Genomic DNA, 25,342 nt, shown 5'->3' on the forward strand with positions numbered 1-25,342 from the left:
CCCTTTACATTGGAGATACATGAAAGGTAGCATGTAAAAGTCAGATTCTACTGCATATTCAGAGCTAAAACATGAAGTCTGTGTTGAGAGGAGATCATCTTTTTGGAAGAAGATTATAGTTGTTTTTGGTAGGAGATGTCTTCATGGAACTGACCTGGTTTAATCAAGCACTGAAACCAGTTTTTTTAAAACGCCCTGTAATGTCTGTGAATACGTTGTTTACATTTATACAGATTATTGGGGGAATTAATTCAAGGACTGGCATATGCTTTTGCTGGCAGGGAAATTTATCTAGAACCTTAGTAAATAGGTGGAGTTTTTGTGTTGTTGATACTTCTGCCTATTATTCAGGTTAAATCACCCAGAGGTTCCATACAGTAGTGGCGCCACATCATCCACCAACAATCCAGAATTTGTGGAGGATCTCTCCCAAGGTCAGTTGCTTCAGAGTGAGTCTTCAAATGCAGCAGAAGGCAATGAACAGAGGCATGAAGATGAGGTAAGCTGAAGTATCTCCTTCTGTTCCTATCCTCTGAAACTTCTGAAGAAGCAGTCACAAGGAAGGTATGTTGATCAAGGTGTTCATATGACCTTCTTATATTCTTAGGCTGATACCTGCAAAATTTTGTTTTCTATTTCTTGTTTTATACGGAACCATATTAATAATTTTAATGACATAGACAGCTAGACTCTTTTTTCCCTGTTCCCTAAGAAATGTATACTTACCTCATATTAGATGTTGAACAAATACTTGTTGAATGAGTGAATGATTTAATCATTAATAAGTAATTAATGAGAAGTGTACATGCCCTTGCTCAAGGCTCTGCTCAGCAAGCCCTGCTGCATGGAGCCCTATGTGCCCAAAGGATTCATACTACTTACCAAATCTTTCACCCTCCCATAGGGGGTAACTTTCCTTAACTCACACAAAGGCGTATGAGCCTGGGCAGTCATGCCCTTGTTGGACTTTCAGTGTTTCTTACAAATAACTGATTACATTGTCAGTGTTTTAAGGCACTCTTTTTTTTTTCTAAGCCAATAAAGAGTGCCACCATTGATTTTTGTCTTTTTTCTTATTTTAAAAAAACTGGCCGGACATGGTACCTCATGCCTGTAATCCTGGCACTTTGGGAGGCCAAGGCAGGTGGATTACCTGAGGTCAGAAGTTCAAGACTAGCCTGGCCAACATGGTGAAACCCCGTCTCTACTAAAAAATACAAAAAATTAGCCAGGTGCAGTGGTGTGTGCCTGTAATTCCAGCTGCTCAGGAGGCTGAAGCAGGAGAATCTCTTGAACCCGGAGGCAGAGGTTGCAGTGAGCCAAGATAGCGCCACTGAACTCCAGCCTGGGCTACAGAGCGAGACTCCGTCTCAAAAAAAAAAAAAAAAAAAAAACAACCAATTTTTTTTATCTATCCTATTTGCATTTTTAAAGATTATAATGAATGCTTAAGGCTTCTTAAATACCTTAAAATTAAATTGTTTTGTTGTTGTTTTTTTTTTTTTTTGAGGTGGAGTCTTATTCTATTGCTCAGGCTGGAGTGCGGTGGCACAATTTCAGCTCACTGCAACCTCTGCCTCCCAGGTTCAAGCTGTTCTCCTGCCCCAGCTTCCCAAGTATCTGGGATTACAGGTGCATGCCATCATGCCCGGGCAATTTTGTATTTTCAGTGGAGATGGAGTTTCCCCATGTTGACCAGGCTGGTCTCGAAATTCTGACTTCAAGTGATCCGCCTGCCTTGGCGCTCCAAAGTGCTGGGATTACAGGTGTGAACCACCGTGCCAGCCCACGGTAGCTTTAATGTAACTAGGTTTAAAAAAAGAAAAACCTAATACCAAATACATAATTTGCCCAGTGGTGAATTATACCATTTTATATATATTTGGAGGAGTAGAGTACTACAATTAGTATTTAGATATTTTTGTCCTTGTTTATTTATATTTCTCTTGTCTGAAATAAGAATTCTTGTATCCATGAAATATTAACTGATAGGGCTGTGTGTATTTGTAAAATTATGAAGTAAAAATATTATGTACCTTACATCTTATTTAAAGGGCCAAGAAAAAAGGCTGTGGTGAAACATCAGTGGTACCTCAGTCCTTTTCGTTTCTTTAGTTTTTTTCAGAGGTGATTCAATCTTTTGATTTAACTGGTAACTCAACATATAAAGACCTCTGACTATAAAATGTACATCTAGGCCGGGTGCAGTGGCTCACGCCTATAATCCCAGCACTTTGGGAGGCTGAGGCGGGTGGATCACCTGAGGTCAGGAGTTCGAGACCAGCCTGATCAACATGGCAAAACCCCATCTCTACTGAAAATACAAAAATTAGCTGGGTGTGGTGGCACATGCCTGTAATCCCAGCTACTTGGAAGACTAAGGCAGGAGAATCACTTGAACCTGGGAGGCGGAGGTTGCGGTGAGCTGAGATAGCGCCATTGCACTACAGCCTGGGCGAGAAGAACAAAACTCTACCTCAAAAAAAAAATTAAAATAAAATATACATCTAAAGGAACAGATTGTCAAGCCAAAGACTTCGTCTTCATTTCAGATATATTATACTTACTGAAATTTTTCTGAGACTTAGATATTAATTTAGTATCTATCTGCTATGCTATGCTATCTGCTATCTGCTATGGGAAATAAGCTAGTCTTTGAAAGTTATCAATGAGCAACTCCCATTGTGAGTTATTTTTAATTTCTGCTTCAACTTGTTTCTTCTTTTGCCTGGTGCACGTGACACCATCTTACTCTAATCTGACAATGTCTGCCTCCCTGCCACAATGCTGCATGTGCTGCTGTATTTCCCATTTGGATACTCTCCTGTCAGGAATCAGGACCTGACAGTTGTCTGTGGGACAGTCATATGCATATGAAGGTCAAAGCTGAGTGATCATGGCACCTCTTATTCTCATACATTGAGATTAGCACAAAAATAGCCGTTTAGTGTAACATTTTGTAGTGTGATACATAAAAGAGGTTGCAAGTGAAGCATCTGGAGTTCCTCGAAAATTGCATTGCTGTCATTTGTATAATACCTACAACAGATATGGAGAGCTTTGAATATCCAGGGCCAAATTGCAACTCTTAATCCTGTTTTGTTTGTTGTTGTTTGTTTTTGTTGTTGTTGGGTTATTTTGGGAGATGGTTGTTGTTTGGTTTTTGGTTTTTTATTTTGTTTTGTTTTGTAGCAACGAAGTAAACGAGGAGGTTGGTCCAAAGGAAGAAAGAGGAAGAAACCTCTTCGAGACAGCAATGCACCCAAATCCCCCCTTACAGGATATGTTCGATTCATGAATGAGCGTCGAGAACAACTTCGAGCAAAGAGACCAGAAGTCCCATTTCCAGAAATCACAAGGATGTTAGGCAATGAATGGAGTAAACTGCCTCCTGAGGAAAAACAGGTAATTGTTCCTATTCCTGACTCTTTGTTTGGTTTTGATTATATCTCAGAAATAACTTATATAAGAAAAGCAAAGAGGATGGACAGTTGATTCTGCAATTTTGTCACAGTGCCTAGGAGACCAGAATAGCAGGGTCCATCATAGCAATTTTCTCTAGCCTAGTGATTTTTAAACTATTTTCTAGAGGGGTGTGAGCAGGGAAGGAGTCTAGGACTCCCCTTAACCAAAGCAGCACCACTTTTTATACGCTGAGTTCACATAAGATTGTTTTAAGTGGTTCAGTATTAAGAAATCTGTCAATAAAATGTATTCCACTGAGTTAAATGAAAAGTCGTGAATTAAATGAGAAAAAGTCACTTGACACAATTCTGCAGTTCACATAAGATTTTTAAGAAAAAGTGTTACTGCTTTAATACTTTTTTTAACTAGAGTTCTGGCAAATTAACCTACTATTGAAAATAAAGCAAGAACAACTTGAATTCTTTCTCCTCTAAGACAGAAACTAACCTGATGGGCAGACTGAAATGAATCTGTTCATTAGAGAGATTTGAAAGGAATTAAGGACAAGATAGCCATGAGCTGGTTGAAGTACCACTAAAGCTGAGCAGTGGTCATGGTTGTGGGAGCTGCTTTGGGTTAAAAGTTCCCAGCATTCCCAGCATCTGAAAGATATCTGTATTTCTTTTACGTCTTAAACTCTTTTATGACTTACACTTTTTAAAAAGGATTCCAGACACGCTAAAACCAAATGGAGAAATACTCTCCTGGGAATTAATTGAATTCAGAAATTTTCAAAGAGATCAGATTCAGTTGCAACTTTTGAAGCTCTGTGTTTGTGGTAGCAAGCTAGTAGAAAGCAGTGAGTATCATCCATTGTTTTGGCACTACTGTATAAAAGGATAGTGGGCTGTACATACTATGTTATTCTTTTCTTTTTTATTTTTCTTTATTTTAAAATTAATATGTGCTTATTATTCTCTTTTCAGAGAATACAGAAATGTATAAACAAAAATGTAAAAATAACAGTGCTTATTTCTTGGGATAACCACTATTACGTAGGACAAAGGTTTTGTGTTTGTTTTTTTTTTTTAACTTTTTTTGGAAATAATTTCAAATACACAAAAAGTTACAAACATAAAAATAATACAAAGAACATCCCAACACTCTTTACCCAGATTCACCTATTGTTAACACATTTTATTCCATTTCTCCATTTGCATATGCACTTATATGCTCAGTCTTTCTTATACTTTTGCATGCTCAGTCTCTCTCTCTCTGTCACACACACACACACACACACACGCACACACACACACTTGCATGTGTACACCCAGACACACACAAAATTTTGTTTTAATCATGTGAGGATAAATTATATACATTGTAGCCCTTTACCCCCAGGATATTTCAGTGTGTATGTCAAAGAATATTTTCTTATATAACCATAGTGTAGTCATCAATTTCATAATTTTTCATTAACAGTGCTTTAATCTGTCATCCATATGTTGACTGAATGTCATTTCTTTATAACATTTTTCCCTTCCAAAACAGGTTCCAGTCTAGGGTCAGGTTTTGTGTTTAGTAGTCAAGTTTCTTTAGCTTAAACTGGGATATTTCCATAATCTTTCTTTTTCTTTTATAACATTGATATTTTTTTAAAATACAGTTCCCTTCTGCTTCCCCCGCTGCTTTTACCTTTAACAGAACATTGCTCATTGTGTATTTTTCAGATGTTTCCTTGTGATTAGATTGAGGTTGCGCATTCTTGGTGGGATTACTTGCATAGGTGGTGGTGTGTTCTCAATATGTCACATATGCAGGCACACAGTGTCCTTTTGTTTCTCACTAGTAATGTTAATTTTGCTTATCTGGTACATTATTTAAATTGGCCTTTGTCATTAATAAGTAATCTATGGGGAGACGATTTAAGAACATGCAAACAGCCTGTTTTACATCAACATTTTCCCCTAGATTTAGCATCCATTGATTATTTTTGCCTGATTTGATCTTTATCATTATGGTTACAACGTGATGATTTTTCCAACTCCAGCACTCCCTTCACATTTACCAGGTAGCCTTCAGCATTCTAATCTAAGCAAGATCTTGGCTTACTGCAACCTTGACCTCCTGGGCTCAAGCACCCCTCCCACCTTAGCCTCCTGAGTAGCACACACCACCAAAACTGGCTAATTATTTTATGTTTTGTAGAGATGGGATCTCACTTTGTTGCCTAGGCTGGACTCAAACATCTGGGCTCAAGCAGTCCTCCTCTTGCCTTGGCCTCCCAACATCCTATGATTACAGATATGAGCCACCATGCCCGACCCCCTACCCCCATTTGTTTATTTGTTTCCTTGTTTGTTTATTTTTTTGAGATGGAATCTTGCTCTGTCGCCCAAGCTGGAGTGCAGTGGCACAATCTCGGCTCATTGCAACTTCCACCTCCCAGGTTCAAGCGATTCTCTAGCCTCAGCTTCCCAACTAGCTGGGACTACAGGCATGCACCATCACACCCAGCTAATTTTTGTATTTTTAGTAGAGATGGGGTTTCAGCATGTTGACCAGTGTGGTCTTGAACTCCTGACCTCAAGTGATCCACCCACCTCGGTCTCCCAAAATGTTGGGATTACATGCGTGAGCCACCACGCTCAGCCTCTACCTCCACTTATTGTATTTGTATGGTAACAAATCATTGGTATTGTGTCTGTTATAAATCATACTAATAATAGTATGAAGTTTTTTCTACTAGTTTATAATTTATTACTGTACTTAATTATTTTGGTGCTTAAATTGTACCAGATTTGGCCAGTTGAGTATCCCCTACATCTGGCTCTTACGCGGGACAAGGTGTTTAACATAATTTCTGAGTGTGTTTTCTGTTCATTTAGAAGCAGTATTTTTATACTTTCTTATACTTCATTTTGGTGAATGAAAAGGGCAAAGCATTAAACAAAATAATCCTGGTAGAGCAATGAACTTTGTTTAAATAATTAATAGCACAAAGCAATCAAAGCATGTAGATATAGGTTCTCTCAGAGTAGTCCATTTTTAGGTCCATAGGATGAGGTCATTATTTTTATGTTCTTTGTGTCTCCCAGCGTCATTGCTCCAACCTCCTGGCTCTTAAAGGGCCAATTGATGTATGACATCATCCCCTCAAAATGGGCTGGAGACAGCAAAACAAAGTAATATTCTGTTCCTTCCCCTGGGAAGACTAAGTGTGCCTATGTGGTGTGCACATCTCATGAGGATGACTCTAGTGGCCATATAGAGTTCTATCTATAGAGTTAGAAGAATAACTCTAATCATCTTCATGAATTTTTTATAAGAATGATCTCAATAGAACTTGTCTTCATTAGGTTAGAAAAGGCAATAAATATTCTAAAAACTCATAATGACCTATTTACTTTTATAATCGAGAGGTTATATTTTATTCTATTCATACAACTCTTGTTTTTCTGATTCTTTTTTAAGGCATATTCCCATATTCTTTTCTTCCCATGTTCTAATTGTCCTGTTTTCTTCAAATAGGTAATTTAATTTTATTTAAATAGGATCTCATTTTCTTGAAAATAATTCTGTATTTCTTTCCTAGCGCTACCTTGATGAAGCAGACAGAGATAAGGAGCGTTACATGAAGGAACTGGAACAGTATCAGAAAACAGAGGCCTACAAGGTCTTCAGTAGGAAAACCCAGGACCGTCAGAAAGGCAAATCTCATAGGCAAGGTATCAAAACCAGAACCAAATGTATTTGTAGTTTGTTGTGGGTGATGGAGTGTCATAAAGCCAACTGTTAAGAGTGGTAACTATAAAAGATGTGTTTCTGTTTTCTCTCCACTATCCAGTATTCACTTACAAGCATTATCTTGAAATTTTACTAAAATCACATTGCTCTCATTTAGAAATTTCAACTGGGTTTCCGTGTCTATTATCAATGATTTTGACTTGTCCTCCGAGACCCCTGTTAGTTGCCTGCCCTTCTTTTCCTGATTCCCAGTTTAGGCATTTCTCTGCCTGTAAGCAAGCCTATCTACAAAATTATATCAGTAACTTGCCTTTAACACTTCTAAGCCTTTCATGTGTCATTTTTGAAGCACCATCCACAACTAGCCTATTTTTCCTTAGCCATTGCAATCTTCTCTATACTTGGGCATCTAGCCTGCTAAAATTATAGATGTTGTATAAGTAGTCTTTGGTTTGTGTCTTCTCTCCACTCTTCTACCCTTTTCTCCCTAAAGTTAAGAACTGTGTCTGCTGTTTCTCTTATGCCTAATTATGAATTCTGTAGGCATGGGGTTCCCTTACTTTTGTTGGCTGACCGATTAATAAAGCCTTAAGGAAAAATATCATATGTTATGAGAATCTACATATACAAGCAGGTTTTATAGTTTGGCACAGTCGTATACTTGGGTTTTGTTATTGCTTTCTTTTTAAATGTAATGTTGTCTTATTCTTTTATATTTTTAGATGCAGCCCGGCAGGCCACTCATGATCATGAGGTAATTAGCCATCTGTCTACATATCATATATATATGTATTTATAATAATGTTGCTTTTTGAAATGCTATTGGATTTTTTTTTTTTTTTAATGAATGGCAAAGTATTTCCTATCTTGTAATTCAGATTAAATGAGATACTTTAGCTTGGGGCTTCTTAGCGTATGGCAGACACTTATGTTGTGTGTCTGTCATTGAACTACAGCCCCTAACCTCAATCCTTTCCTGTGATCTAAGAATTTTATTGGCTTTAAATGCCAAAGATGGCTGGAATTTGGAATGAAGTATAGAAATGAGGGCTAGCTGAAAGCTATAACTTGACCATAGTTTATCATCACCAAATACTTAAATCTGACTCTCAGAAAAGTTGTTATTTAAAGAATCCAGCATTTGCTTAAAACGAACTGTTCAACTACAATGTCGATAGAGCACAAGCGACAGTATCTCAGGTTGTTTTTTGTTTTGTTTTGTTTTTTGTTTTTTTGAGATAGAGTCTCACTCTGTCACCCAGGCTGGAGTGCCAGTGGCACAATCTCAGCTCACTGCAACCTCCGCCTCCCGGGTTCAAGCGATTCTCCTGCCTCAGCCTCCCGAGTAGCTGGGACTACAGGCTCGTGCCATCATACCCGGCTAATTTTCTGTATTTTTAGTAGAGACGGGGTTTCATCATATGAGCCAGGATGGTCTCGATCTCCTGACCTCATGATCCACCTGCCTTGGCCTCCCAAAGTGCTGGGATTACAGGCGTGAGCCACCACGCCTGACCCAGTATCTCAGTTCTTACACCTCCTTTCCTATTCCCTCACTTCACTATCACATGTTTGTGTACTGGCTTCTTTCCTCCCACTTGGTTCAGCCCCATTGTTAGGATTTAGGCCTGTGTTTCTGTGTGTGTATGGGATTTAGGTGTGTGTGTTATTTCAAATTCTGTTTCCTCCTTCAAACTTTTCTTGTTTCCTCTAACTTCCTTTAACCCTCATGGCTCTCTATACTTGTGTTATGTGCTTAGCTGATCTGACCTAGGGGTTTTGAGGTAATTCAAGGGCTCATACTCTTTGGTTGTAATCTCTTTGTGGACATACACAGTCTAGTTTCCATCTTTATATCCAACCCCATACCACCTATCATGATACCTTTGCCTTGAGAAGGTATTCCACAAATGATTATTTTATGGAATCTATTCAAAGTTGACCTGAAATAACTGAGAATTTGAACAAAAATAATTTTCTGATGTACTCTTTTACATGTGTTTGGTTTTTTACTAAATCAAGGAAATGTTGGTTACCTTAAAACATAGAGAAAAGATTCAGATTCACAGGTCAAATAGACGTTATTACCATCTATGAATTATAAAGTGAGAAGCATAGTAAATATTTACATTTTATTCTTCAGATAAATCCTATATAAATGTAATTATATATGACATTCTATGTTCTAATTAGGATGAAATGTTATGTTGTTTTGCTGGAGAAACTTTGTATGTATTCTTTGTATTTTAAATCATAATAATATTGCAAACTTTTCATATTGGCAGACATTTGTATAATTACTTCTCTCTTTCTTTGCCTGTGTGCCCAGCTATCAATATCATGAAATTCCTGTGCTTCTTTTTTTCTCTATTTTATAGCTTCTCTATCCTTAACAGTTACCAAAGAGAATTTGGACAGTAATCTGAAACATTAGGTCTCACATTTTCTAGTCAGTCATCTGAATAGGTGTCAGTCATCTGACTCATTTCATCACTATGAATTTTGCTGGCCAAACTATATGTAGCATTTTTGTCTTCAGTAAACTTGATAGTTGCAGTCAGAAAAGATGTAGATTTAGTCTGTATCATAGAACCTGCTGCTGATTATTTGAGAAGTGAAGGTGTTTATTCAGATACATTAGTATGATATGAATTTCTGTAATTTCTGTGATTTGCGAAAAGAAGTGAGTCTCTGTATTTCCCTGTTACGGGATTAGACACATGTTAAACCAAACAAAAAAAAAGGAGTGAGTAGATGGAGAGCCAGCAGTTGTTTCTTAAAAGGTTATACAGTAGGTTCTGTAAATCCATGTGTTGGTATGGCCACAGCAGGATAAAGCTCCTTTAGTAAGCGTGTTGACCCAATTAATGTCCCTTACTTCATCCATTTTTATTTTTCACTGAATAATATGTTGCCTAAATTAGATAATTTTAGAACAATTGCAGTATAAAAGAACTGATTTGAAAGTTTTAAAACTGTTTTTAAACACTGTTACCCAGTAATTTTCTTACATATAACTTCTTAGTATAATAGAAGTTCAGAAAAATAGCACTATGGGTGAAAAGCAGCCACAGAAGGAGCCCATGGAAAGGAGTAATTGAATTAGGACTTAAAAATGACCTAGGTTTTGTGGGCATCTCAGGGTGGGTAAAATGGCTCGAGCAGAGGTATGAGTAAGTTTTTAATAAAAGAGCAAATATCTTGCAGTGTCTAAAGACCATAGCTCCTAAATACATACTTATTTCCCTTTACTTATCCTATGAGGAGTAAAACACTGAGACTCAGTGATCCTCTCAACTGACCACCTCATTTTGCCAGTGAGGAAAGTGACTTGCCTAAGACAGTATATAGAATGGAAAGAATTTACCCAGAATCACTTACTGAATTAAATTAGAGGCAGAATTGTGACAGAAACCCAGGCCTTCTGTGTCATAGTCTAGCATTCTTGACAGCACAGTGCCATGCTACATAGCGTAAATTACAGTGTTGAAAGTAAAAATGGGCCTCGTTGCCCAAGATGTCAGCAAAATGTGTTGCCAGTTAAGTAAACTATTTGGTTTGTGTATAGTAAAGAAACCTATTGTATTCCTAAATGAAACTTGGATCCCTAAGTCATTGTTACCAAGGCAGGTACTGGAGAGGGCATATTAGAGCTAAAGAAATGCTGACCTGAAAGCCATTCTGCATAGCAGTGGAGCACTTCAGGCTGGTACACAATGTTAAGAGCATTTCCCAAAGTAAAAGGCTCTTGAGAGAAGCACATATCACACTCTTTGAAATTCTGGCCCTGAGCCTAGATCACAGCAAAATAGGTTCAGTTCAAAAGGGCCTCTTTTCTCTTAACCTCCACTCAATATATAGAATGGAAACCAAAGTGAAGAATATTCTTGCTCCTCTCAAATCGAAAGCCAGCCCACTAGAACCAAGAGTTAGCGAGTATTACTCTCAAGAAAGTGTCTATATCTCATGTGAAAACTAAGATAGAAACAATAATTTTGTTTCTCCTTTAATTTATGAGAAATGACAGAATGACACTCAGCTTGAACAAATTAGACCCTTTCAGTGAAAGGGTAATCAGATCCTTACGATTTTAATCCCTTGAGCTATCCTTGGAGCAGCCTAAGTACACCCAAGCCCCCAGGAGGATCCTTTCCATGCCGTGAAATGTGCTCAGTAATGGAAGAGCGCTGATGGTTTTTATTACCACTCTTCCATTAAGTGGAATTTCTCTGTTACCTTTCAGAGACTGAACAGTTTCATTTAATTGCTTTAATGTTTCTTATTTTGTGCTCAGAATCTGTACCAAGGGGCAGTGTGTTAATGCACCTATGTGGTGCTGTCCTCTGCCCTTACATAATTAGCTTGATTTGGACTGCTCTGGCAAAGAAGAGAAAAGATTACCAGTCTGAGGAGAGTCAAGACTTTGGAGGAGAGGGATCTTTGTACCATGGTAATGGGAGCCAAGCGTCTCCACTTTACCCATCTAACTGGCAGATATTGAGACGTATAGCTAGGTAACTGATCTCATGTAACTGCAGTTAAGTTGGAGATTGAATAAGATAGGATGATAATGTCCTAAGTCTTTATGCTGTCATCTGTGGACTTATGTTTATATCTGTTATGCCTTGTGCATGTTGGGATTGTGTGTCTTAAGCTTTGTTTTCCTGCAGCAGCCCAGTAACAGTTAAAGCATATGGGAAGCCAGCAAATTTGAGAGAAAGCCACTGCGAAATATGGCTAAGATTCCTTCTGGAACCAGCCTTTCTTGTTCATACATTAGTTTCCATTGAAATCCCCTGGGAACTGGCTCGAGGTAGAGCTTTGCATGTTGAAACTTGGGACTTTCGATTGATAATTTTGTTGTTTATTTTCAAATTATTCTGGGAAACTTTGCTTTCTTTTGTTAGGAAGAAAAATACAAGTAGAAATTAAGTGCTCTGAAATTACATAGCTTTGCAGTGTCTTTCTTGCTCAGCTGCCATTGGCAGGTGGTTCACACAGCCCAGCCCCCTTACTAGGCGGCCACCGTTATGAATACAGGAGCTCGGGTGTCAGATTTCCCTCTTAAGCTGTGAACTGCTTAGCTTTTCTACTGGGCACCAAGTCATTTTTGTGTTCAAATATTTAAAAAACTAGTAGAGGCTGGGCACGGTGGCTCAAGCCTGTAATCCCAGCACTTTGGGAGGCCAAGGCAGGTGTATCACCTGAGGTCAGGAGTTCAAGACCAGCCTGGCCAACATGGCGAAACCCTGTCTCTACTAAAAAAATACAGAAAATTAGCCAGGCATGGTGGTGGGCACCTGTAATCCCAGTGACTTAGGAGGCTGAGGCAGGAGAATTGCTTGAACCTGGGAGACAGAGGTTGCAGTGAGCTGAGATCGTGCCACTGTACTCCACCCTGGGCAACAGAGAGAGACTCCGTCTCAAAAAAAAAAAAAAAAAGCTAGTGGTGACAAGAGTAGGAAAGATACATTCTGTCTAGCTTTAAACAATTGTTTATAGGAATGAAATCTAGGTATTATGTTTGCATGTTTTTCATGTTATAAAGGTCCTGGGATCTTAAGATTTCACTAGCAGTTTCTTCATTTCTCACTTCCTGCCATTTTACCACCTTTGTTATGGAAAATTTTGAACATTATGCCAAGACACTTAAAATTAATATTCACAATGCTTTCAACTTCAAATTCATTTTAGAAACGACAGCCAAAGCATCTTGAGTTATTGACTTTATTCTTAAAGATCGTTGTGGAATATATTTTGCAATGATCTTTTGAGGCTTTTTTATTTTTAATGGCTTATTGGTGAATTAATTTTAGGCTTTGTTATTCTTTTGTATCTCACATAATCGTTTGCTTTCTAATTTTTAGAGCCTGGTTATTTCTGATTTCTCGGTCTCATGTGTTTGTTTATTTTTCCTGTGTCTAAAGAAAATCTAAAAGACCCCAAAGATAGGCTGCCTCTCATAAGTAAATAGAAGTACCAATGGAATATCATAATTATTGCTCATAGCAGTTACATTTCTGCTTAAAATTCTTATTGTCCACTCTGCAAATTTATATTGCATAATCTTATCTCAGGGAGCATTTTACATGCATAACCAACAAAAGTGACTGAAAAAAACCACTCTTTCTCAATTCCCACTGCAATCACTTTCACAACTGTATACTGTTGACTATTCAAAACACAAGGCTAAGAAATGGCTTCAAATTCTCCATTAGGGAAATTTACATAACTTTGTTTTAAGGTTTCTAATTGCACAGTAGTTGTATACCTAAGAGAAGTGAATACTTTACCTGCTTAAGCTCTGTGAAAGTTGGATTCCAATGAAAAGATGAATACATTTCCCTCACAGACTCACCTGGACTGATTCCTGCTCACCCTATTCTTTCTTTAAAGAATAAAGAAGACATGATCATTGTCTTCAGGCACTATTATTTAATTTATCTTCTATTAAGAATTAACTGTTTTGTTCCTCTTGATTCACAGAAAGAAACAGAGGTAAAGGAACGGTCTGTTTTTGACATCCCTATATTTACAGAGGAATTCTTGAACCATAGCAAAGGTGATTACTGAAGTTTCTTTTTGTGTTTCTCAGATTTTTGACAGGGGACTTAGTTCTCAGAAGAAATTTATTGCTCAAAAGCAATGGTAGTGTTACCCCTCCTTAGGACTACTCAAAGACCAGTGAAGGAAAGCTAGGCATTGTTGTCAAAGCTTCTTTGGTCTCTGGATGAAAGGAAAGAAATGCAAATCACAAATTCACTTGTCTTCAAACTCTTAGCCTGGAACCCCTTGCACAAATAAAAACTTACATGGGAGTCCAAAATATAAAATAAGTAAGAGCAAATCTGATCCCATTGTGGTAAAGATGGGTACCTACAGCTGTGCTTGGCCAGTCTCCCAGGATCCCCCTGCAAAACCCCTCAGGCTTCTGATTGTACAATTTAAAAAGCAAAAACTAACAAACAAAAAAATACTGGGAATTGAAACTGTTTGTTGCAATCTTATGTATGGAATGTGACTAGTTTTAAGAATTAAAATAGCTCTGGGGAGTCAGGCGTTTCATTGCTGAAATTGCTATCTGGAATGCCATAATGAGAATAGGGAGATGAGGTGGGGTAGCAAATTAGAGGCAGCTAAGCAGAACTTCCCTGTAAGAGTCATTGGGACTCCTCAGAGACTCCTTCTAGTGCTGCATGTGTTCTGTGGGATGTATGTCCTCAGCTCGGGAAGCAGAGCTCCGCCAGCTTCGCAAATCCAACATGGAGTTTGAGGAGAGGAATGCAGCCCTGCAAAAGCACGTGGAGAGCATGCGCACAGCAGTGGAGAAGCTGGAGGTGGATGTGATCCAGGAGCGGAGCCGCAACACAGTCTTACAGCAGCACCTGGAGACCCTGCGGCAGGTGCTGACCAGCAGCTTTGCCAGCATGCCCTTGCCTGGTAAGTCCTCCTGCCTGAGAACTGTCAGTGACAGGGGTGTGTGTGTTGTGTGGAGTGGGGTGCTGTTTATGTTAGTACTGGTGTGGAGAGATTGAAATCTGCTCCAGAGGAAAATTAATTAAACTACATTTTTTCTTCTCTGGATATAATAGAATGTCAGTATTATGGCTAAAATGGCTAAAATCGTCCAATGTTTCAGGCTCTCTGGTCATTCAAATTTTTGTCCATTTATATTTTAATATCTATTTTCCCCTCTTTTAAGCTTAATTTGCTATTCAGAACACTGGAAACTGAGTAGTAAATCTTGAGAGTGCTTCTTATGTATGTTTGTTTGCTTTTTAGTTGTTTTTGTTTTAACGGGAAGGACGGGAGAATGAACACTGGTATTTCTTATATACTCTTTCATTTTGAGGATAGTCATAGCAGAAAGCTGAGCGAGTCTAACCTTCTGTTACATGCAGCTGCTCATATATACTATACAGCAATTATATAGCCCATCTGTTTATTTAGAGTATGTGGACTAATTTCATTTCTTTGAGATCTAAAAGTCTCTCCTCTAAAATTAAAAGCATGCCTGTGGAGCAGACCACATTAGAATCACTGTTTCTTTGAAATTGTGTTTTATGGTAAAACTGAATAGGGAGGATTTTCTTACTTTCTTCTTATCTCACTTCAGGAAGTGGAGAGACACCTACAGTGGACACCATTGACTCATATATGAACAGACTGCACAGTATTATTTTAGCTAATCCCCAAGACAATGAAAACTTCATAGCTACAGTTCGAGAAGTTGTGAACAGACTCGATCGTTAGGGAATGGTGAGTGCTCACTGATAAATATTTATATGCCAGCACATCATCAAAAATAAGATGTCATCAGACTTTATCAATACTACTAAAACCCTGGGATTACATTGGATGAACAAGTTGGAGACTTGGTTAAGATTCCTGTTGCATGGTTGTTAAATGTAGTAAATAATATTAGAAAAGAGAATCACTGTAGTCCCAGCTACTTGGGAGGCTGAGGTGGGAGGATTGCTTGAGGCCAGCAGTTCAAGTCCAGAGAGATCCTGTCTCTAAAAATAAAAGAAAACAGACTCAAGACAGTTTTTTCTCATGCTTGCTTCAGAATGGTTTAATGGGAAAAGCATGGTTTTTGTGGCTTGACCTCATTTCTAGCTTTGTCACTTATTAGCTGTATTCTTGGGCATTAGTTTCCCAAAAGGTTTTGAAAAGTGAGTGGGAAACTTAGAAGCAATCATCCCCAAAATAGCACTCAGAACAAAATAAATATAACTTAATTTTTAATCTTCCTTTTCTCTGGAAAATACTAATGATAATTTAGAAGTAGTCAGTGAGACATTGTATGTATGTGAGCCTACATAAGTAGGAAGCTTTTATATTCACCACTCAATAACACAGTGACTGTTGTCTGTTAAATGTTGATGTGGACTCACCATACAAACAGGTAACTCCCTGGTTTTGATAGATTAAAAAATAAACTCTTCAGCCAGGTGCAATGGCTCACACCTGTAAGCCTAGCAGTTTGGGAGGTCAAGGCAGGCAGCTCGCTGGAGTCCAGGAGTTCAAGACCAGTCTGGGCAACATGACAAAACCCCGTATCTACAAAAAATACAAAAAATTAGCCAGGCATGGTGGTATGCGCCTGTGGTCCCAGCTGCTTGGGAGGCTGAAGTGGGAGGATCACTTGGGCTCAGAAGGTCAAGGCGAGGCTGCAGTGAGCCATTATCACACCACTGCACGCCAGCCTGGGTGACAGAGCAAGACACTGTCTCAAAAAATGTTTTAAATAAAAAATAAATAAACTCTTGGTGGGGCACAGTGGCTCACGCCTGTAGTCCTAACACTTTGGGAGGTTGAGGCAGTATTGCCTGAGCCCAGGAGTTCAAGACCAGCTTGGGCAAAATAGTGAGACCCCTGCTTTAAAAAAAAAATGAAAAAAATTAGCTGAGCATGATGGCGCACACCTATAGTCCTAGCTATTCAGGAGGCTGAGGCAGGAGGATCACTTAAGCCCAGGAGTTCAGGTTTCAGTAAGCTAGGGTCACACTAGTGTATTCTAGCCAGGGTAACAGAGCAAGATTCTGTCTCAAAAAAAAACAAAATAAAAATATAAAATTCTCAATAAGCAAAAAAGAGAAAGAAAATAAGTTTTTAAAAAATATGTTCAACAAATGAGCAGTAGTATGTACTCTTTTTTTTTTTTTTTTCCAGAAGAGATCTACCCATGACACTTTTTGGTACTAATGGTCATTTCTCAAATGGAATTGGTGTTTATTCATTCAAATGCCTAGAGATAGGATACCCCTTTACTATGCCATCCCACAAAACTGGCATCCCTTTGCTCTATTGGTTAAGTTATTCCATACCTGCAGACATATAAACTGTGTGGAAATTTTAAGATTAGACTCTACAATGAGGTGGCCATATATGGATACTAAAATAAGAGTCAACAGCAGGATATGTTCCTTAGAATGGTCATGGGTTTGAATCTTTATTTGTCCTGTGAGTACATAAGCACACTCATATACATAATTTATATTCTGGTTTGGTTTGGACTTTGAGCAACATATGTAAAGATAAATGCCTAGTAGAGACAAAGGCAGAAGTCTTTATACTTCTTGGTGATGCCCTTGGATGGTAACTGTACAAGGCAATGCATTATATTTTAGCCTCAGCCATGCTCTGATGGGGAAAGGATTACTATCCTTCTAGTGAGTAGCCAGATGGAATGGACTGTACTTCTTAGAGATGGCTGGACTCCCTGCAGAATAAAGAAGTGGCATTACTGCTGCTGCTTATGAAGGGAACAGCTTGTAAATCTAGGCCTGGGATTTTCAGGAGCTCATCATCCTTCCCATTTTCATACAGTGTTTTCAATTAGCACTCTTGTAGGCTTGAAAAGTGAGAGCTGGGAGAAACAGTGTGGAAGATTGTGAAAGAAAACATTAATTGATAACATCGTGTCTCTTCACATAGATACAGAGCAGCTAATTAAGTTTTGACCCAAAAGTGGTTTTCCATTTTGAGCATTTTGCCAGTAAGACTCTCGTAAAGCTTTTTTCATCTCAAGAGTATAAACTATATTATTTGTTTTCTGAGGAGTCTTTGAAAACTTAGAATATTACTATTATCCTTGATTTTAACCTACAAATATTTTGCCCCTGAAAAAATAGCTAAAAGTGTGAACTGTTATATTACTACAGATTCTTACAGTCTAGCCATGCAAACATAACTAACAATAGATGGTTCCCCACACCCCCAAAACTGTCAAAGGAAACAATTACAAAGACTGTGATTAATACTGGTTTGGCCTCATTATACAAATATGTACAGACAGCGAGGCTGATGTCCCCAGCACTCATGATGCAATTAATTACTCTGACAAGAGTTTGGCAAAGTTTTCATCCACTGTCAGGAGCCAATGAGTGAAGGGAAGCTAATGGTCTACAAGTTTCAGAGGAGCATATTAGGGACCTTTAGAAATCTAACATTTTATATATGAAGAAACTGAATCCCAGAGAGGAGAAACATCTTGCTTGAAAATATCTGCGTAGATGAGTACAGAATCCAAGACTAGAACCACAGATATCTAAACTCTCTCATTCACTGGGTTTCTAAAACATTGCTCTAAGGAAGAGGTGGATGGGGGAAGGGGAAAGCGCTAAAAAATCCTGAAATAGAGCATTAAGATACATAGGAAGTAAACAGAAAAAAATTATAATCCAGGAATTATAATGTTATAGAATTTTAGCTCATTTTAAAATTATTTTGATAAATATACAGTGGAAGAATTACCCTACCTGTCTGTCACCTTTCTTGTAGCTGAGTAGTACCTAGAGACAAGTGGAGCTAGGAGGAAGCCATGGGGGTGATTTTAAGTTGAAAGGTGACTACCTTATATAAACTACTAAAATGCATATGTTGCCTGATTTCAATGATAATATTTGGCTGTTTGAGTTTAGGGAAAAAAAATCTTATGTGACTGTATTTTTATTAATATGAGAAATGTTCTTGATTATATGCACATAATACATCTCTATACATGCAGATATCCTTAGTTAACACTTGAAGAAAATTGGTTTTGATTGACCATACATTCTTCAAACTAAAGTAGGGTACTCATTTTCCCTCCTCAGGTTTATCCTTGATAGTTGCTTTTCTGTGTTTAGCTGATGATTTTCCTACCTCCCATTGTTGCTGAACTGGAACAGGGCCATGTTTCTCATTGAAATGTTATGTAAAACATCTCAATGAGGTTGCCTGCTTACAGCTTTATGAGTTCTTCAATTTACATACACCCTGCACTCACTTTAACGCTTATGAAACCAAAGCATTTTTAAAATCCATAGCGCTAACCCCTTCCATTCAATACTTACTTTCTTGGTGTTATTTTCCTTGTTTGTTTTTGTTTTTGTTTTGTTTTGTTTTCCTGATTCTACAGGTCTTAGAACTCCAAGATGTTCCGTAAGTGTTTTTACTTGTGAGGAATGAGAAGCCATCCATGGAAATTTGAACTGAGTGGGGGCAGAGAAAGAGTGCAGATCCCTTTGCTTGTGAAAGAATTATCAGTGAGTGAAAGGCCATCACCCCAGGAAGCCAAATGAGGGAGCAGCAACATGTATATGAGCTTCCTATGGAATTGTCCTTATGTGAAGCTTTGAAGGTGTACAGCCACTCTCCCGGGTCTTCAGGTTCCTACCGTTTCCATTTCTGTTAAAGTGGATCTGCATATCTTCAGCTTACTAGGTGACCCTGATGCTGACATCTGCTGCTGCAGAAAGGAAGACTTTTCATTGTAATTTCGCTTAGACCCTTTTATCAGTGGAGCTCCAGTTTTCTTACCTAGCTGTCACTTTTTTAAATGCCTCTGGGGGTTATTTTTGCTTTCCTTGGCCCCCACCAATTTATACATCTCCTTTTTCTGACCTCTGGACTTTGTTGCTCAGCAAGGTTCTGAAGGAGAGTTTCTTGCATTGGACAGGCCCAGTCTTCTCACATCATTGTCCTGCTGTGACTCCAAAGAAAGGAGCTTCTTGCTGACAGTGCCCTGTGGAGCAAGGCTGTGTTTCCTACCCCACACGGTGCTCAGTGGGTGCCAGCCCTCAGTGTGGCTTTGTGATTGCTGCCCTAAAGGAGAATGCTCTTTCCTTCCTCACTGGTACTGCCTGCTGTTTTCTAAGCATTGCTCCTGCACAGACATGGAGTCCCAGCCCCAGCAAGGCTCTTCTGTTCCCATCTGTTGACAATGTCTTGTGGAGCATTTTTGCTGAGGAAAAGGTCACTTGTAAACAGAGGAGAAAGGGAAAGAGTACAAAGCCCTAAGTTTATTGTAAGTGAAAACTAAGGGAATTCCTGTCTTCTTTAGGAGTAATGATTCATAGATCTAGATGGGTGGAAATATCATTCAAAATAGTCACTTGAGCTCACAAAAATGCAAGGAAGAATTCTCATGTCCTTTGTCTTCCTTCTGTAGCCATTAACTGCTGAATCCATGTGAGGAAGACAGGCTTCCCTTCCTTCCCCCTCCTTAGTGATTTTTTCTTTAACAGCATAAGAGGACTTTCTGGTTCATTTTTTTTGTTTTGTTTTGTTTTGTTTTGTTTTGTTTACAGATGAGGTCTTGCTGTGTTGCCCAGGCTGGAGTGTGTTGGCTATTTACAGATGCTATCATAGCACACTACAGCCTCCAACTCTTGGGCTCAAGCATCACGCCTAGCAGTTTCTGGTTCCTTTAACAGCAAAAGGAAAGAGAGGTTCTGATTCTTACCTCAGGGTTTTTTGGTTGTTCATTGTTTTTGTTTTTGTTTTTGTTTTGACACTGCAGAGCACAAGGCTAAAGGTTACAGCTGAGATCTTTGGAACCAAAGGCAGAGCAAGCAGAGCCCGTTGTCTGGGCCCCACACCACTGCAGGCAGGTGGATAGAAGTGTGGCCCCTCTCGTAGTATGCCCATAAGTCAGGGCATAGGGCAGAACTACCTGTCATGTTGCTACACCATCCTGTCTTCTCAGCATCTCCTTGCCTGTTTTATTAGTCCAAAGGAAAACAACAGCAACAAAATCTGTTTTTAAAATGTCTTATATGAACATATATCAAATATCCATGCGCTGAAACCCACATACCATCACTTGGCAATTTTTTAGAATAAGACCCCATTATTATCTATTGCTATAAACCTAGCCAGCTCTCTTGCTCTTCTGTATTTTCCTATTTCCCTGCCATCATCTGCTATTTCTGCCACTTCTCTTAGACTCCTTGTCTGCAAAGCCCAAGCCAGAACTCACTGTCTATGGCAGAAGGACATCCAGAGACCATTCTGGAGTTTTGTTTTTTCCTTCTGCCAGATGCTTTGTGTCCTGTCTTCCTTCCTCCTCATATTTCTGTTTCTCATTTGTGTTCAGTTTTGTGCAGCATTGCTAGCACTGCTTTTGTGACCAGAAAAGGCCATAACATGGTCCAGGATCATCATTCTTCTGACTCTAGATGGGACACTTGACAGTGACTTGAAACATTTGCATATTCAGGAATACATGAGATCTCAAGAGAGCCTACAGTATGAAATCATTTTCACAAAATAAGCAGCTTGCTTCTGAAATGCTGTCTTTCCCAGTAGCTACTCACCTGCCTCTGGTGGATGGGATTCAGATGCCACAAAACTGTCAGTATCTATAGACCAGGTCTGTGCCACCTCCTCTCTCCTCTGTGCTCAATGAGGAGGCAGTAAATGAAGTTACAGGCTAGCACAATACCTAATTCATGTTTCCCAGTACACCTGCAGATATTACTGTACTTTTATGTTCTCAAGAAATAAGCTGTTGCCTATTCAGTGTTACAGATTTCTTTGTTTCTTTTTAATTAAAATATAAGGAGCAGCTGAGGAAAGGGAGACAAGGTATTTTATTTCTGACTGATTTTAGAAAAAACTTGTGTACATGTGTTTGGAACTGTTGAAATGCCAAGTTTTCTGTATAAGTGTTTTTGTAATTAAACTTTCAGATTTTCTTTGTTTTTTAAGAAGTTGATGTGCTTGTTTGACATTTGTCTCATTAAAACTTTTCTACATTGAATTCACCTGTTTCAATTTTACTTGCTTTGTAACAAAAAGTCCTACCTCTGGCCGGGCACGGTGGCTCATGCCTGTAATCCCAACACTTTGGAAGGCCAAGGCAGGCAGATCACGAGGTCAAAAGATTGAGACCATCCTGACCAACCTGGTGAAACCCCGTCTCTACTAAAAATACAAAAATTAGCCGGGCATGGTGGTGCATGCCTGTAGTCCCAGCTACTCAGGAGGCTTAGGCAGGAGAATCACTTGAACTTGGGAGGCGGAGGTTGCAGTGAGCCGAGATTGTGCCACTGCACTCCAGCCTGGCAACAGAGCAAGACTCCGTCTCAAAAAAATAAAAAATAAATTAAAAAGTTCTACTTCTGTTTTTTCCTCTTAAAGACTTTGTCAACTCTACATTAATCATGACATCTGTTATGCTTTTAAAACAGTAACACATTCATTTTACTAATTGCTACTTCAAAATGTATCTTTACCGGTTTGAGAAGTCAGCTCTTTTAATGTATGCTGTAACAATACAGTGAATTCTAATTCATTTTAATATAGCAGTAGTATTCTGGAGACAACTTACAAGGATGTTTTTAAAGTCAGTGACTCTGATGTCCCCTTGATAGAAGATCATTTGATAGAAGAAAGGAGATGTGCTTAAATGCTTGCTTTTTTTTTTTTTTTGAGACGGAGTTTTGCTCTTGTTGCCCAGCCTGGAGTGCAGTGGCATGATCTCGGCTCACTGCAAACTCCACCTTCCAGTTTCAAGTGATTCTCCTGCCTCAGCCTCCCGAGTAGCTGGGATTACAGGTGCACGCCACCATGCCCAGCTAATTTTTGTATTTTTAGTAGAGACAGGGTTTCACCATGTTGGCCAGGCTGGTCTTGAACTCCTGACCTTGTGATCCACCAGCCTAGGCCTCCCAAAGTGCTGGGATTACAGGCATGAGCCACCACGCCCAGCCAAATGCTTGCTTTTTGAAAATAACTAATCAAAATATTTTTAAAGGAAATTTGTCACCTATTTCTACTATGCTTTTAAAAATCCTAGGGGTGAGGCAACCTGGTTTCCAGAGCCTGCTGCTCTCCAAGTAGCCAGTTGTGTGGCATTGGGCAAGTCTTGATTTGTTTCAACTCCAGTTTCCTCTTCTGACATAACACATGCCTCAGCAATCCTATACTATTGTAAGAAGGATAGAGTAAGGTAACAGAATCCACCTTGCCTTGGAGGACAGGAAGATAGGAAGTATCTGTTACATGATTGCCAGTAACTATCAGGGTATCTCAGTTAGGATTGAGTTTGACTCTACATTAAGCAGAACTAGCAACAGCTTAAATAAGAAGTGTGTCTTTCTCATAGAAAACTATGCCAAAGTTGGGCAGTTAAAGGCTAGTATGGAGGCTCCTGTCTGTACCACAACATGATCTTTCTCAAGGTCACCCCGTGGTCCAAAATAGCCACTTGACCATCAGCCATCACTTTGAAATTCCTGGCAGCATGAGGAAAAGAGGGCAAGGACAAAATGAGCAAACCTAGCTGAGTCAGGGCCCTCTAAAGAGTCTTCCTGGAAATCGTATTCAACACTTTCACTTAATTTGGCCAGAACTCAATCATGTGACTATAACTAGCTATAAAGGAGGCCAAGAAATGTCATTTTTGCATGGACGTCACTGTGCCCAACAATACAGGTTTTAGTAAGGAAGAAGGAGAAAATGAATATAGAGTAGGCAACTAACGTTAATTTCATAACTATGTGTGACTTCATTTATGCACTCTAAGCCCAACCCCGCCATGCTAGTGAATGGAGTGCATTATCTTGCCTTTGTCTCTTGGCCATTTGAGAATGACCATGTACTTCCGTGATACTTTTTTCCCCCGGAGAGCCAGAAAGCCAAAAACTGGCTTCCATCTGAGTTGCCATTTCCTGTTCCCATCTAGCTCTTCCCCTACCCTGCAACAGCTGGTGGCCAGTCTTGTTTAGTAAAAATCAACATAAACAGGTGGTAACACTTCCCCTAGTTGTTTGTTCCCTTTCTCTAACTGCTCAGCATCTGCTGAATTGAAACAACACCAGGACAAGCTTTCCCGAAGGGTGGGGAAATTGAAGTATTGCTTAGCGGAAAAGCTCATAGCTACTTCCTGCCCTCTGAAAGAATTTCCTGCCTTGCAACTGAGAGTTCCAAGTCAGGGGTTTTTTCTTTATTTGTTTACCTTTGATATATAGCCTGCACTCAAATATATACTTCAATATCTATGGATATAAGCAGTAGTTTATATGCCAGCCCATTAAAGAAATCAGGATTGAGAGTCAGACTAGGTGAAATTGTTAATGTACATCTGCTCATCCAGAAACCATTTCAGTTTAGTTTTCACAGGACTATGTGTCTACAGGGGGAAACTTTTGCCAGAGGTAGAAATGTAAATTCTCTTAGCTTAGTGAAATGCAAAAGGAGGAGCCACAAGAAGATAGGAATGGCATTGGGAAATTAAGTGCATGGCCAATGCAGATTTTCCAGATAGAAGGATTTTTATAAACCACCTGCAACACCAGATCAGTGGGAGGATGTCTTATATGTTTATGTGGGAATATGTAAGATTCAGTGTAAGAGATTCTCTTATTTGAATCTCTCTCTCTCACACACACACCATCCAACACTTAAGAGCCAGAGTTTTTTATACCAACTTCTCTTCATTTCACTTTAATTCACCCTTTATTTGGGAATACAAAGATGTTTATAAAACATGGTTTCTGCCCTCCCTAGTTTCTGATAATCTAGTGGGAAGGACAGACTTGTACATAAATATTTCTAACATAGGGCAGCTTGTATTAGTAGTTTTAATGGAGACAAATAATTTTTAGAGAGTGAAAAAGTTATTTGAATCTTACCTGATGAGATATTTTTTCCATAAGTGCAAAAGAGTTTGTAATAGAGAGTAGATCTGAGTCAGGGTGGGGGATCAGTATCTTAACTAATTAATAAGGGCTTTATCTGGAATGTAAATGAAATATGAAAATCTGAACTGATAGCCATCAGAGTTTGTCTGGTAGAGGTTGAGGTAGCTGGAAGGTCAGAACAGTTGGATTAATTGTAATTTAGACAAGCAGTTTTTCAAAAGTGCACTTTTGATTCATTCATAGATCATTAAATCAGTAAGTTGGTCAAAAACATTTTTAAAAATTAAAATGAGAAACTATCAGAATGCACTACAGGTAGTAAGGGTATTATTTTGTGAAACTTACACTTCAGATACAGTCATATGTCTACATACACTTTTAATGTAAAATGTGTTTCTTACCATGGGATCACAATAAAGATAGTCAATGACTGTTTTATTACCTCTGAAATTGGACAACACTGCCGGGTTCAAGTCTGGATTCTGCTGCTTTCCTCTTATATGACCTTAGGCAAGTTGCATAAACCACTGTATGACTTAAGTTTTCTCATCTGTAACATAGTGATATTTATCATTTCTGTCCTGTAGAGTTTATATGTAGATTAGTCAATCCATGTAAAACACTTAGAATAGTGCCTCTCATAGAGTAGAAGACACTTAAATATAAGTTGTTATAATTTGTGGAAGACTAAAGGGAAAAGAGAAATAACAGACATATACCATAGGCCACTCTGCTGTGCTTTTTATATAAATTATGTAATTCCACAACTTTACAGA

General features: G+C 38.8%; 1 protein-coding gene across 1 annotated transcript in view; it reads left to right on the forward strand.

Annotated features, from left to right (window-relative positions):
* Positions 1–21,682, forward strand: part of HMG20A (high mobility group 20A) — a 65,275-nt gene extending 43,593 nt beyond the window's left edge. The window contains exons 3-10 of the mRNA XM_004056583.5: positions 352–499; positions 3,193–3,405; positions 7,001–7,133; positions 7,875–7,906; positions 13,639–13,714; positions 14,377–14,592; positions 15,269–15,411; positions 19,058–21,682. Coding sequence (XP_004056631.1) covers positions 352–499; positions 3,193–3,405; positions 7,001–7,133; positions 7,875–7,906; positions 13,639–13,714; positions 14,377–14,592; positions 15,269–15,405 — 955 coding nt within the window. The 3' untranslated portion in view covers positions 15,406–15,411; positions 19,058–21,682. The remainder of the gene's footprint in view (positions 1–351; positions 500–3,192; positions 3,406–7,000; positions 7,134–7,874; positions 7,907–13,638; positions 13,715–14,376; positions 14,593–15,268; positions 15,412–19,057) is intronic.
* The last annotated feature ends 3,660 nt before the right edge of the window (positions 21,683–25,342 follow it).

This window comes from Gorilla gorilla, chromosome 16 (genome assembly GCF_029281585.2).
Source record: "Gorilla gorilla gorilla isolate KB3781 chromosome 16, NHGRI_mGorGor1-v2.1_pri, whole genome shotgun sequence".
NCBI classification, from domain to species: Eukaryota; Metazoa; Chordata; class Mammalia; order Primates; family Hominidae; genus Gorilla; species Gorilla gorilla.